The 11,973-nt window shown below is 59.9% G+C and overlaps 2 protein-coding genes and 1 long non-coding RNA gene across 5 annotated transcripts; 2 read left to right on the forward strand and 1 right to left on the reverse strand.

The window, feature by feature from the left end:
* The first annotated feature begins 19 nt into the window (after positions 1–19).
* WDR55 (WD repeat domain 55) lies at positions 20–3,208 on the forward strand. Its single transcript, XM_064458155.1, has 8 exons — positions 20–240; positions 400–732; positions 864–964; positions 1,043–1,130; positions 1,314–1,493; positions 1,620–1,719; positions 1,803–1,972; positions 2,137–3,208. The coding sequence occupies exons 1-8, from the start codon at positions 20–22 to the stop codon at positions 2,453–2,455; spliced, it is 1,512 nt and encodes a 503-aa protein (XP_064314225.1). The 3' UTR covers positions 2,456–3,208.
* Positions 3,209–4,419: 1,211 nt separating this feature from the next.
* On the forward strand, positions 4,420–6,359 carry LOC135314699 (uncharacterized). 2 transcript variants are annotated; one of them, XR_010374183.1, is made up of 2 exons: positions 4,420–5,077; positions 5,181–6,359. It is a non-coding gene; the product is annotated as an uncharacterized LOC135314699 (long non-coding RNA). The 2 variants fall into 2 exon arrangements; XR_010374182.1 differs by having other exon boundaries at positions 5,258–6,359.
* A 1,266-nt stretch (positions 6,360–7,625) lies between these two features.
* DND1 (DND microRNA-mediated repression inhibitor 1) lies at positions 7,626–11,968 on the reverse strand. 2 transcript variants are annotated; one of them, XM_064458797.1, is made up of 6 exons: positions 11,524–11,968; positions 10,928–10,993; positions 10,305–10,422; positions 9,725–10,186; positions 8,589–8,987; positions 7,626–8,312 (listed from the first exon to the last, which is right to left on the reverse strand). In XM_064458797.1, the coding sequence occupies exons 2-6, from the start codon at positions 10,946–10,948 to the stop codon at positions 8,296–8,298; spliced, it is 1,017 nt and encodes a 338-aa protein (XP_064314867.1). In that variant the 5' UTR covers positions 10,949–10,993; positions 11,524–11,968; the 3' UTR covers positions 7,626–8,295. The 2 variants fall into 2 exon arrangements, with proteins under 2 accessions (XP_064314867.1, XP_064314866.1); XM_064458796.1 differs by lacking the exon at positions 10,928–10,993.
* Positions 11,969–11,973: the final 5 nt, after the last annotated feature.

Genomic DNA, 11,973 nt, shown 5'->3' on the forward strand with positions numbered 1-11,973 from the left:
TTAGCAAGCAGCAGGGGGGATGCGATGGGGCCAGTACGAGGCAAAGCTGCTCACCTCCGTGCAGGGCCAGCAGGGAGATGGAATAGCTCCTCTGGGCAAGGACAAGGATGCTGCTGGTGGACCCTGGCTGCGATGGGGCCCTGGGCAGGACCTCGGGGCGCCCTGCCAGCCCCAGCCCTTGAAAGGGGCCGAAGTGGCGCCCAGTCACTGGCAGTGCCTGGTTGCCCCCTCCCCTCGGATGTAAGGAAGTGTCCCGTGGGGGGTCCCACTGCCAAACAGCTAAAAAGCAGGAAAAAAATGAGGCAGCCAGGAAAAGCCGGGGCGAATCCCGGCAAAATGGGCCCATGGGCCGATACACATCGAGCTTTGTGCAACACAGAAGTGACTGCTGGGCTACAGCCAGCCCGAGCGTGGTAGCCCCGCCGCGGCGCGGCCCCATGCAAATGAGCGGGCGGTGCTATGCCAAGGCGCACAGCGCCTGCGCGCCGCGGGGGGCCGGCATGGCGGCGGGGGAGGTGAGCACGCGTGGGGGGCAGCGCGGCCCCGGCCCCGGCCCCGGCCCCGGCCCCACCGCCCCGCTCTCCCTCAGGAGTACTCGGAGCCGGCGGGGAGGGAGCCGCGGCTGCGGGACGCCCCCGAGGACATCTGCTTCGAGGCGACGGTCAACGCCATCGCCCTGCACCCGGCCCGGCCCCTGCTGGCGGCGGGGGATGTGGATGGCGACGTCTACCTGTGAGTGGGGACGTGGGGGCTCCACCGGGGCGTGGGGCGTGGGGTCCCGGGTATAGAAACTTCTGGGCACCGGCCATCGGAGATCCCTGTCCTCTCGCGGGCCCCGGCGAGCCCCGACCCGGTGCTGGCAGGTACTCGTACTCCTGCACCGAGGGGGAGAACCGGCAGCTCTGGTCTTCGGGGCATCACCTCAAGTCATGCCGGGACGTGGCCTTCTCCCAGGATGGGCAGAGTGAGTACAGGGGACATGGGGTGGCACCGGGGCACGGCGGGGGACGCCGGGGCTGGGAGCACTGATGCGGTTCTCCAGAGCTGTTCACCGTGTCCAAGGATAAGTCCATCCATGTCCTGATGGTGGAGGAGGGGCGGCTGGAAACACGCTTCCCCAAGGCCCACAGGTAGGTGTGCACAGGCGGCTTGTCCTGGGCAGTGACTGCTGGGGCAGTGTCCCCTCCCCTGTTGCCGCCATGCAGCCCTCAGCCCGGCAGGCAGAGGCCGGACCATCGTCCTCAGTGCTCTGGGAGCTGTTCGTCTGTGGCTTGAGCTGTGACTGTGCCAGTGTGGGGCTGGGGTCTCTGCAGCTCAGCCCTCAACTGCGTGCTACCCATCGATAACTACGTCTTTGCCACGGGTGATGACGGTGGGGCGGTGAAGGTGTGGGATCTGCGCAAGGGGGATACCATCTTGGAGGCCCGTCAGCAGGAGGAGTACATCAGTGCGATGGCTGTGGATGGTAACGGGAAGATGCTGCTGACTGCCAGGTACCAGGGGCTCCATGATGCCAGGGTTGGGCTCCCCGTGCCCATACAGGGCCTTCCCTTAGGGCTGGGGGAAGCATCCTGCGCTGTGTCCCATGTTCACAACATGCTGTTTTCCACCTTCTGTAGCGGTGATGGCACCCTGGGTGTCTTCAATGTGAAGAGGCGGCGCTTTGAGCTGCTCTCGGAGCCGCAGAACGGAGACCTTACATCTGTTGTGCTGCTGAAGGTTGGTAATGGGCCTTGTGCATCCCTCTCCATGCTCCAGGTTTCTTGTTTTGCCTCTGCCTTACTGTTCTCCATCTTGCCTAGAGGGGGAAGAAAGTGGCGTGTGGCTCCAGCGAAGGTACCATCTACCTCTTCAACTGGGATGGCTTTGGGGCTGCCAGCGACCGCTTCGCTCTGAGGGCCGAGTCCGTTGACTGCATGGTCCCCATCACAGATAGCATCATATGTGTAGGGTCCCTGGACGGAGTCATCAGGTCAGGCGGATGGGGCGGGGAGGTTGTGGGACAAGACTGGCCTTGGTTAAGAGCAAGGGGAGGGAGGGCGCACCAAGCCCGTGCTGGTGCAGGCGGGTGAGCTTGTGGAGGACTGGGGTGCTGTCTCCCTCCAAGGTCCTCATGGGGGCTCCCCCTGTCCCCAGGGCGGTGAACATCCTGCCAAACCGGGTCCTGGGCTGTGTTGGGCAGCACCTGGGGGAGCCCATCGAGCAGCTGGCGGTGGCCCCGGGCAGGCAGCTCCTGGCCAGCTGTGCCCATGACCAGAAGGTGAAGTTCTGGAATGTCTCTGCCCTGGGGGGGCTGGTGGTAGACGACTACAGAAAGAAGAAGAAGAAGGGAGGGCCGCTGCGGGCCCTCAGCAGCAAGGCGGTGGGCAGCGGCGAGGACTTTTTCGCCGATCTGCGGGACAAGGCTGAGCCAGAGACAGCGGCAGCGGGGAGTGACAGCGACAGCAGTGACTGAGGGGTCAGGGCTGGGCAGGGGCTGGGGTTAGGGCTGGACCGGGGCAGGGGTGCTGCTGCCATGCTGCCTCCCCTCAGCATGCCTAAAGGCACAGAGGGTGTCGGGGTCACCCTGCAGTGGGTCCCTTGTACCAGGTGGGCAGCACTTATGGGACGTGGGAAGCCTGCGAGGAAGGATCCCAGGCGTGGTCCCAAGGTGAGGGGAGGTTGGGGAAGGGGGGAGGATGGGTCCCAGGGGAGGGAGGGCCCCGGGATGCAGGGGGTACTTGAGGAGTACTTTGCTGGGGGTCCCTGGTGAGAGGGCCTGGGGGGGCATCATGTCTGAGGGTCCCTGGTATGTGGGGGGTCCAGGGATGGGGGATGTGGCTGGGGTCCCTGGTGGAGGGGTGGGTCACAACTGAGGATCCTGGTGGATGGTGGGGGATGGCTCTGAGATAATGGGGGGGTTGTGGCTGGGTGTCCCTGGTGGGGATGCAGCCCTGGGGGAGAGGGATGTGGTGTGGGTGTGCCTAAGGCTGGGGTTTGCTGGTTTATTTGGGGGCCTGGGATGGGCGGGCAGGGGGAGTGAGGCAGGGCATTGTTTGGGGTGGGGGGTGACATGGGGCCCTCAGGTGCCTGGCCTGGGCAAACAGGTCCATCTCCTGAGGGCCTGCCTGGCCCTCGCTGTGCCTGCACTGTTGTCCAAGCAGGTGTGTCAGCCTTTGTTAATTAATTTAGACATAAGCTCTGTTACAAATAAACCCAGTGCCTTTCATTTCCTGGCGCCCTGTGCCAATGGTTTGGCTCAGCCGAACTTCCCTGACATCCCTGGGCACATCCAGGACCTGCCTGCAGGGCATTGGGGATGGCGGGGGGGGGGGTGGGGGTTGGCAGTGGGGAGAGCACTGTGCCTGGGTGTCATGACTTGTAGCTGGTGTTAGGAGGGAGCCAGAGTTTTTTTTCCCCACTGCTCCAAGTGGCTGGGGATGCTTGGCTTGGCCATGGGCAAAGCAGCAGGCACTGGCTGGACCCCGCTGGGCAGGGTGGCTGGTAGCCTGGGGAGACTGCAGGCAGCATGAATCGGGGCAGGGGACTAGCACCACCTTCCCCTGCTGTGGGGGAGCCTGTTGACCGGGTGACATCTGCATCTGCAGAGTGGCCCTGGCCAGATGCAGCACTTTCCCCATAGCCCCTCAGCTGTGGCACACCACCTTTGAGCAGTGCCCTGGGCTGGGGAGACAGATGTGTCCAGCAGTTGGGCACCTCCAGGTAAGCGAGGCTCTGGGTGCAGCAAGGGGGTCACTGCCAGCACCCAGCTCTCCTGCCCAGAAACATCTCCACATTATCAACACTGTTTTCTGCACAAATCCAAAACATAGCCCATACTAGCTACTATGAAAAAAATTAACTCTATCCCAGACAAAACCAGCACAAGAATAGCTCAGTGCTGGTGCAAGCAGTAAAAGCATCCATGGCTCTTTAATGCCAATGCTATGTCCAACCTGCCCCGGTGCAAGGCAGGGACCTTGGGAGACCATGGGTTAGGGGGTGGCAGAGCATGGCCCATGTATCTCACTAGCAGCCGACAGGCAGCATGGACCAGGAGAAAGCGGCGTGGAGGGCTACAGCATTCCCCCACTATCTTGCGCCCCCCACATCCTGTCAAGGTCCCGGCTGAGGGCATGGTCACTTCTGATGTGAAGACCCTTGACTGTGTCCTCCTTGGTGGCAATGAGATACCTGAGGGGCAAAAGCTCCTCAGCATTGCCTATGTGCACTGCGTGTCCAAAACCCAGTATGTGGTGTTAGGGACTCTCCAAGCTGGTATGTGCTCTTGTCCTCCAGCCAGCACAGGACATGCAGTTGACGGTCTCACCCACTGCCCTTGCCCAGGCTGCCATCATGCTCCTGGGTCAGAGGATCAGTAGCACCAACTCCATCAGCGTCCTGGGTGAGGTGGCTGGGACCAAGGTGGAGGAAGGGGACCAAGGTGGAGGAAGTGGCCCACGCCATCAGCGTGGACCAGCACATCACCAAGTGCTTCCTCAAAGGCAGTGTGGGTGGGGCCCTCATCCTTGGTCCCTGTGGGTGTCCCCTCCTGGGCCCACGTACTACACTTGGGCTGTCCCTGCTGCTTTGTCCCAAGAAGCACAAGGAAGATTCCTGGGTCCACACCAGCCTTAAGGCCAGGACACCATCTAGCCCGGCGGAACAGATCTACCTGCAACTGGCTTGTCTCCTATCATCCCTGGTAGCCAGTGGGGTTGTTCCAGCTTGTCATCTGCCTCTGGACGCTGGGGGTGGAGGCTTGTAATGTCACCATCCCTAAGGTAAATTGTGGTGTCCCCAGCTGGCACTGTCTGGCCACGGTGCTCTGTTAGAACAGGCTTGGGGGGCAGCCATCTCCAGAAAGATGTCCTCAACCTGGTCTGTCTTTGAGGTTTCAACCCACTGGCAGTGGCTCAGCACTGGCAGCTCAGCTCCTGGCGTGACCTGCTGCCACACCTCTTGCCAGGTCCTCGAGCTCAACAACCACTGGTGCTGCCGCTTCACTGCCTGCAGCATTGCCTGCCTCTTCAACACCATCATGGCCAAGATCATGCTGTTTGGCTTTACCTTCCAAATGGACATGGAGACACACAAGGTATTGGCTGGGCAGAGTTGGGGAGGAACAGTTGAGCTGGACAATTCCCCTGCCTGCAGTTGTTCTTCAGTCACATATGTGATGAGCAGCTTGCTCTCTGCAGCTCTACCTCAGACCAGCAGCAGGAGGAAAATTTACAGTCTGGGCCCCAGTGCAGCTCAACTTTCCCTCTTGGCCCAGGGAGTCATCCAGCATCCCCATCAGCAAGTACCAGCTGGATGAGGATGCCCACCTGCACACTTATGACCTCAGGGTGAAGAATGAGCAGATCATGCAGGCCATGTCCCATGCCATTGCCTCAGCTGGGGGGTAGGACCAGTGCACACCTGGGGTGTCCAGGACCAGCGTCAAGGCTTGGAGCAGATCCCTGGTGCCATCCCAGGCCTGGCAGGTGTGTCCCTGGGAGCCACACTCTGCTGTGGCTGAGCCAGTTTCCCTCGTGCCTGGTCTCTGTTGCCCACCTGTGCCACAGCTGGAAAGACAGGTTGGACTTGGTGTTGGCACTGAAGATCTGCTGGATGCTGGCCTCCTGAGACCTTGCTCAGCCTGGTCTGCATTGCCTCAGACCCCTAGAAAATCTGTGGCAACACCCATGCCACCATCTTCTGCACTGGTACATCTGCACATCAACATCCTCGAGGTAAGATACTCCAGCCTTGGCCATGGTAACAGGAAGGACCCTGTGCCCTTGGCGATAGTCCTTTCAGACATCAGCCCTGCCAGTACCCTTCCCCTCTGAGGCTGCTTGTTCCTCACCCTTCAGCTCTGATCTGTCCCATGGAGCCTTTACCTTCACAACTACCTCCACCCAGGTGGCCACCAGGATTTCCCATCGGCAGAGTCCCTTGGCCTCTGTGGTCCAGGGCTGCTCTATGCCACAGTTCCCACCCTTGGCAGCTCCCCTCAGGTGTTCTTCCAGGAGCTGGACTATGAGCAAATCTGCTCGGCTATACTGGTGCTCCTAGCCTCTTAGTGGCTTGTAATCCAGGTGGAGACCACTGGCAGGAAGATGAAGCAGTACCACCCCCTTTCACCAGCACCAGTGCCCAGCTGGATGTCCAGGTTCCTCCCATGAAGATAAAGCAAGGATGTTTCTGTAGCTACATCATAAGATAGCTGTGAAGATGTGGTGTATCTGCATGTGGTGGGTACTGCTGACCGTGGATGCAGATGGGTGGGCTTCCCAGGGAGGGGGATTTCCTCTCTCCAGGGCACTCATTGAGGCAGGGCTCGTGTCTTTCATTCCAGACTACCCTAATAAAAAGACTTGCCTGCTTTGGGAGCTGAGGTGACCATTCTTCCAGCCCTGCTCCTGGGCTATCAGACTCCCACGTGGTCCTGAGACCCACGAAGGCTGGGACACATCTCCAGGGCCCGCATAGCCCCTGAGGCCTTTGGGGTGCCTGAAATGGTACTGGTAGACCTCTGGGAGGCACAGAATGGCCCATGGAGGTCCCAGAGGAGGGTGTCACAACAAAAGGCACATTGAAGCCCCTGCAGCGCAACAAGAAACACTGAAGACACCAAAATTCACTCAGGCTCTTGCAGGTGCACAGACAGTGAGAGTCCTGGTGTAAATCAGAAGGGACAGGCCTCTGGGGAGTACAAAAAGGCACCTGAGGGTGCACCAAAAGGGTCTTGGAGGATCTCCCCTGAGGAATCTCCAAAAGGACTACGGACGACACTTCAGTGCTGCCAAAGGGACTTCGTGGGTCCAGATGCTTGTCAGAAGGTAATGCTAGAGCTTGGAAAGCAGAGCCATTCAAGGAGCACCAAACAGACTCAGAGCATCTTAGGCCACATACCAAAACTCTGGGAGGCCTTTGGGACACTACAAAAGGCACTGGTTCATCAGTGTTGAGCATAGAATGGCTGATGGAGGACACCTGAAGGCACTTCAGAGTCCCCTGGCGCTGCACTGCAAAGTACCTGGAAGCACCTGGGCAGCATACAAAGGCACACTGAACCCCCTTTAAGTGGGCCAGAAGGCACTCAGGGACCATAGCGAGCACAGAAATGCTCTTGGAGACCACCTGGGTCCTTTACACAGGAGAAGGGACTAGCAGAGCTTTGTACTCAGAGGCAGCCAGGTATGCCCTGAAAGCCCCCAGTGTTCATCAGAAACCACTTTTAGACCACTGGGCACACTGAAAGGCACTTGGCGGCCCTGGAGACAAGCATAAAAGCTACAATGTCCCAGAGGTGTACCCAAAGGCACTCAAAGCTCACTGGGGGCTCATCAGGAGGTGTTCGGAAGAACCTGGAGCATACTAAGAAGCAGTAGGAAAGACCCCGGTGAGAAGCTGGGGACACAAAACTGTGGGTGCCAGGGACTGCTGCTTCCTACAAGGAGCAAATGCTGCTTTCAAGGGCCCAGCAGGCTGTGGCTCCAGAGCCTGAAGGCTACAGGATGGATCCAAGTCCCACCTCATTCCTTCTCCTGCTGCTGGAGAAGATGGGCTTCTGGTGTTGAGGGAGAGCACCAAGATGGCACTGGCCAGGCAGGGAGCTGAGGGTGCAGGAGCAAAAGACAACGTGACACAGCCAGTACTTTTCAGGCTACTTTAATACCAAGTGAACAGCATGCAGCCAGACCTCCTGGTCCCAAGGAATCATTCATAGACAGCTGGTAATCCCACAGCTGCTTCCCTGCAGTACCAACAGCCCTGCCCCTCCAAGAGCCCACAGGCACTCCCCTCATTAAAAAGCAGCTCCACCTGCCCATAGAACATCCCATTCAACAGGGCAGTCCCTGTGTGTGGCCTTGTCCTCATGAGGCTGTTCCCCAGGAAGCAGGCATGCCAGCAGAAGAGAGATGGTCCCCTGGTGAGCCCAGGCAGCCCCTATGTCCCCTCTACCTCCCCATCTGACACCGGCAGTCTCTCCAAGCAGCTGCTGCTTCTCCCAAGACCTGCACCAGGCCTCTCCACTGCAGCAGAGCAACACAAAACAACTTAAAAGAAACCAAACTGGTCAGGTAAACCTAAATCCCCAAATAACGGAACAGTCCCCAAGGGCTGGCCAGGGACAGGGCAGCCGTCACGGACCAGGCCAGCAGCCCTATCCTCCAGAGCTGGCTCTCAAAACAAACCCAAACAAACTCAAAGCAAAGCTAGAACAGGATCAGGTCCCCAGCAGGGCTCACACAGTGCTCCTGCGGCCGGTGGCACCACAGCTGGTGGCTCAGGTTCAACTTGTGATTCGGGCAGAACAGCTGCCTATGTCAGCTGGCATCCTGCAGCAGAGAGGAAAGCATCAGGCTCTGTGCAGTGCTGTGGGGAGCAGCACCCCAAAACCCCCTCCCATTGCATCCTCTGCTTCCAACCAGGAATCCCACCCGTAGCTCAGAGCCTCCTGGGTCACATTTGGCAGGGGGTGACAGTGTTTCAGCCCTGCCTGCCAGGCTGGGTCCCCTCATGCACTAGAAGCGCCACAGCTCCACACTCCCAGGAGACGCTCCAAGACTTCGCGAAAAGCAGGGGGTTGCAATCAACATCGTGTGAAGACTCACCTAGCATCCGGAGAATCTGCAGCGCCACTGCAACCTTTGCCTCCTCGTGCCCACTCCTGCCTGGCCCATCCTGCCGGACCCACGTGATTCCACTGAACGGCACAGGGCACCCTGGGATTACCACCCTGCACCAGAACTGCAGCCACCCATTGGAGTTTGCCTGGATGCGCTTGGTGAGGAACAGGGGCGTCCCCAGGTACTGCCTTCGGCACAGGGTGTTCAGGTGGTCCAGCACGTTGTGCAGTAACAGAGGAAAGGGTGCCTGCTTGGGGACCCTCAGGCACTTGCCCCCTTGCACCTGGCTGGACGATGGCTTCTCCTCGCACAACTGCAGTTTCTGCTTCAGATCAGGGTTCAGCCAGTCCACCCTCATCTCCACCCCACCGAGCCTCATGTTCCCTAGGAGAGACCAGCAGCAGCTGGCAGGAGATGCTCACGCACCAGGCCTCCAGTAACACCCCATCTTACCCTGTCCCATCCCCCAGCATCTGGCACAGTGACCCGCACGGGTGGTTTAGCACTGATCCACAGTGTACAAACTGCACAGGATCCTTTACCTTCCCTCCATGACCCCTCACGCAGCCACAGGGCGGTTGCTTCTCCATCTCCTTTTGCTACTCAAGGTGGGCTCAGGGCTGCAAAGCTCAGGGTATTTTAGAGGCAGCCTGCCTTTAGGGACACATGCAAAGACATGAAAGTCAAATGCTTCTCAGCTGGGGCAGAAATGGCTACAAATCAGGACTTTGGAGGTTCCAGTTGGACGTCTGTGAAACACGTTCCATCGGAGGGCAGTGCAATCATGGGACGGGGTGTTGAAGAGTAGGGCACCTCCATCAGGAGGGTTTAATAACTTGGTCAAAGCTCTGGATGCCCTGGACTGGTGATGCCTCTGCTCTGAGCAGGCAGCTGCCTGAAGAGCTCCAGCAGCCCCTTTACCCCTAGGTCTGCACAAGGACTGCTGGGCATCAGCCCCACTGAGGACAGGGGGCGTCCCATGGGACACAGGGAGAGAACAAGGTATGTCTCAAGGCTGAGGTCACCTCACAGCTGAGTCTGGAGGTCATATCAGTTCCTTCTCAGAGATACCCGAAGACCAGCCCAAACAGCATCCCACAGCACCCCAGCCTTCCACTTACCTTCCATAAGGGTTTTCTTGGCCATGGCAGCAGCCTGGTGCGAGCTGTATTTCAGCACAGCAAGCTGGGCCCGTTTCTGGCAAGGGCTGGCATACAGGGTGACACTGAGGATCCCCTCTGTGACCCGTCGCAGCACGGCCTCCAGCTCCCGCAGGCTCACTGAGGTGGCTAGGCCGTCCACGCTCAGCTCACGCTTCTCTGTGCTCTTGCACACCACAATGGCACAGCCTTCACGCACCTCAAAGTTGTTGAAGGCAGCGATGGCCTCCTTGGCACTGCGCCGGTTGCTGTACTTCGCATAGGCAAAGCCCCGGTTGAGCCCACTGAAGGTCATCATGAGGCGAAACTCATACAGCCTCCCCACGCTCTGGAAGAGCGGGATCAATGCATTTTCGTACATGTCCTGCGGCAGCTTCCCAATGAACACCTCTGTGCCAGCCGGCGGGGGACCGCCCACCCAGCCTGCAGGCACACAGCAACATGGTATATGTGTGTGAGACCCACCTCGCCTCCATGCCTGCAGGGCACCCTACATGTGCTCCCAAGGGCACCATGGTGCTGAGATGCTCTTCTCACATACCTGGTGGGGGGCCACCATATCGCCTCTGCCCATTGATCTGCACCAGGTCGATGCCGGTTTCTTTGGCCCAGGCAAGCAGGGCCATCTTATTGGCCTGGTTAATACTGTTGGTCCACATCTGAGGAAGAGAGATGGTTGGTGCTTGCCTAGGCAAAGAGTTTCCAACCTCCCAACCGGGGGCATCCCAACCCCATGAAGCAACTGCAAGGCCTTGCACCAGCCAGCACGTGGAGGAACAAATGCTGAACCCCAACACCCATAACTAAGTTCAGCAACTTGACAGAGCATAAAGGCACTGAGAGTTCCCCTGTGGATGCCTGCAAGGGCTTTGAAAAACAAGACACAGGCAGCAGGTGGTTGGCACTGCAAGAGGTGGATGGAGCACAGAGCCAAGGTGACCCATCACATCATGAGATCCCAGACAGGCTTGGACCCCAAGGCAGCCAACTCTCTTCTACCAGCATCTCCTTGGGCTTCTGAGGACATCAAGGAAGGTCTGGAGACACCATCCATATAGCAACATAACCAGGTTTTAGCTTATTAAGTCCTGCAAAGTCTGAAACTGTGCACTAAGTGGGATTAACACTAGTTCAGGTTACAATGCAGTGTGGCTGCACCTTCACCTCATGCATCTCCAGGTGCATCAGCAGGTGGTGCCACCTTTCTATCTCCAAGGAGTTTCATCTTTCCTGAAAACCAGAAAACACCCTTGGATGAAGGTGGGGGCCCATATAGGGGAAATCTCTGCTGAGAGGGTGCAGAAACACCAGCCACGGACACCACAAAGCCTCCTGCTACGGCTCTACAGCTCCCAGAGCTGGTTCCCAGCACAGGGGACCTCCGTGTCCCCCCCAACAGGGGGGTGCGGGGCGGAGAGGTGCCCGGGCTCTTGGGAGAGGCAGGACCCGGTTCTTGCCCCGCGGAGCCCGCAGTCGCCACCGATTAGGTGCTAACTGGGTTCATCATCACCCCCACGGTCTCCACGGGGCACCGGTGCTACAAGTCCCAGCCCCGGCTGGGGATGGGACCGGGGTCGGGACCGGCGCCGCCCGCCGGTGCGCTCCGCGACGAGGCAACGAACCTAGATGGGGGCTCCGGTCCCCGCCCGACGGCCCCGGGGTCTCCCCGAAAGACACCCCCCCACCCCGGGAAGGCACGCACGGAGGTGCCCCGTGCCAGGGCTCCCCCCTGCCCCCGGCAGCGCCCTGACTGCACTCACCTCCGCCTCCGTGGCCATCGCCGACCCCGCTCCTCCTCGCCGCCCGGGCCGAGCTCTGGAAGGTTCCAGCGCCGCCGCTCCGCCCACGGCGCCGCAACTGCTCCGCCCCGGGCGGGGCTGGGGGAGACCCCGCCGGCAGCGCCCGCCCGCTGCCGGGGTGCAGCGACCCCCCCAGCGCCCCCTCCTGCCACCCTTCCACGCGGGGAAGCCGTGGGGCATGGATATAAAAATTCTGGTTTGGGGGGCAAAGCCAGGAGAGATGCGTGGGTCAGCAGCGAGGGGAGCTGGGGACAGAGGGCACCCCAAGCCACCCGCAGGAGGCCCGGGGGACCAGTTTCACCCATGCCTGGGGCACGAGGAGCCCCTGTGGGGCTGCTTGGGGAGCTCCGGCCTGACCGGTGAGGCTTTGCTCTGCACGTGGCACAGGGGTTGGCAGCAGTGGTTATATCC

This window comes from Phalacrocorax carbo, chromosome 8 (assembly GCF_963921805.1).
Source record: "Phalacrocorax carbo chromosome 8, bPhaCar2.1, whole genome shotgun sequence".
Lineage (NCBI taxonomy): Eukaryota > Metazoa > Chordata > Aves > Suliformes > Phalacrocoracidae > Phalacrocorax > Phalacrocorax carbo.

Bases quoted from the DNA above. Each gene is read 5' to 3' on its own strand.
- DND1 (XM_064458796.1), bottom strand. From the start codon at position 11,742: ATGCCCCACGGCTTCCCCGCGTGGAAGGGTGGCAGGAGGGGGCGCTGG. The intron at 10,187-10,304 runs GTATGTGAGAAG...GTGTGCCTGCAG, and splicing joins ATATGGTGGCCCCCCACCAG to GCTGGGTGGGCGGTCCCCCG. The intron at 8,988-9,724 runs GTAAGTGGAAGG...GGTCTCTCCTAG, and splicing joins CAAGAAAACCCTTATGGAAG to GGAACATGAGGCTCGGTGGG.
- WDR55 (XM_064458155.1), top strand. From the start codon at position 20: ATGCGATGGGGCCAGTACGAGGCAAAGCTGCTCACCTCCGTGCAGGGC. The intron at 241-399 runs GTAAGGAAGTGT...GCTGGGCTACAG, and splicing joins GTTGCCCCCTCCCCTCGGAT to CCAGCCCGAGCGTGGTAGCC. The intron at 1,494-1,619 runs GTACCAGGGGCT...CACCTTCTGTAG, and splicing joins AAGATGCTGCTGACTGCCAG to CGGTGATGGCACCCTGGGTG.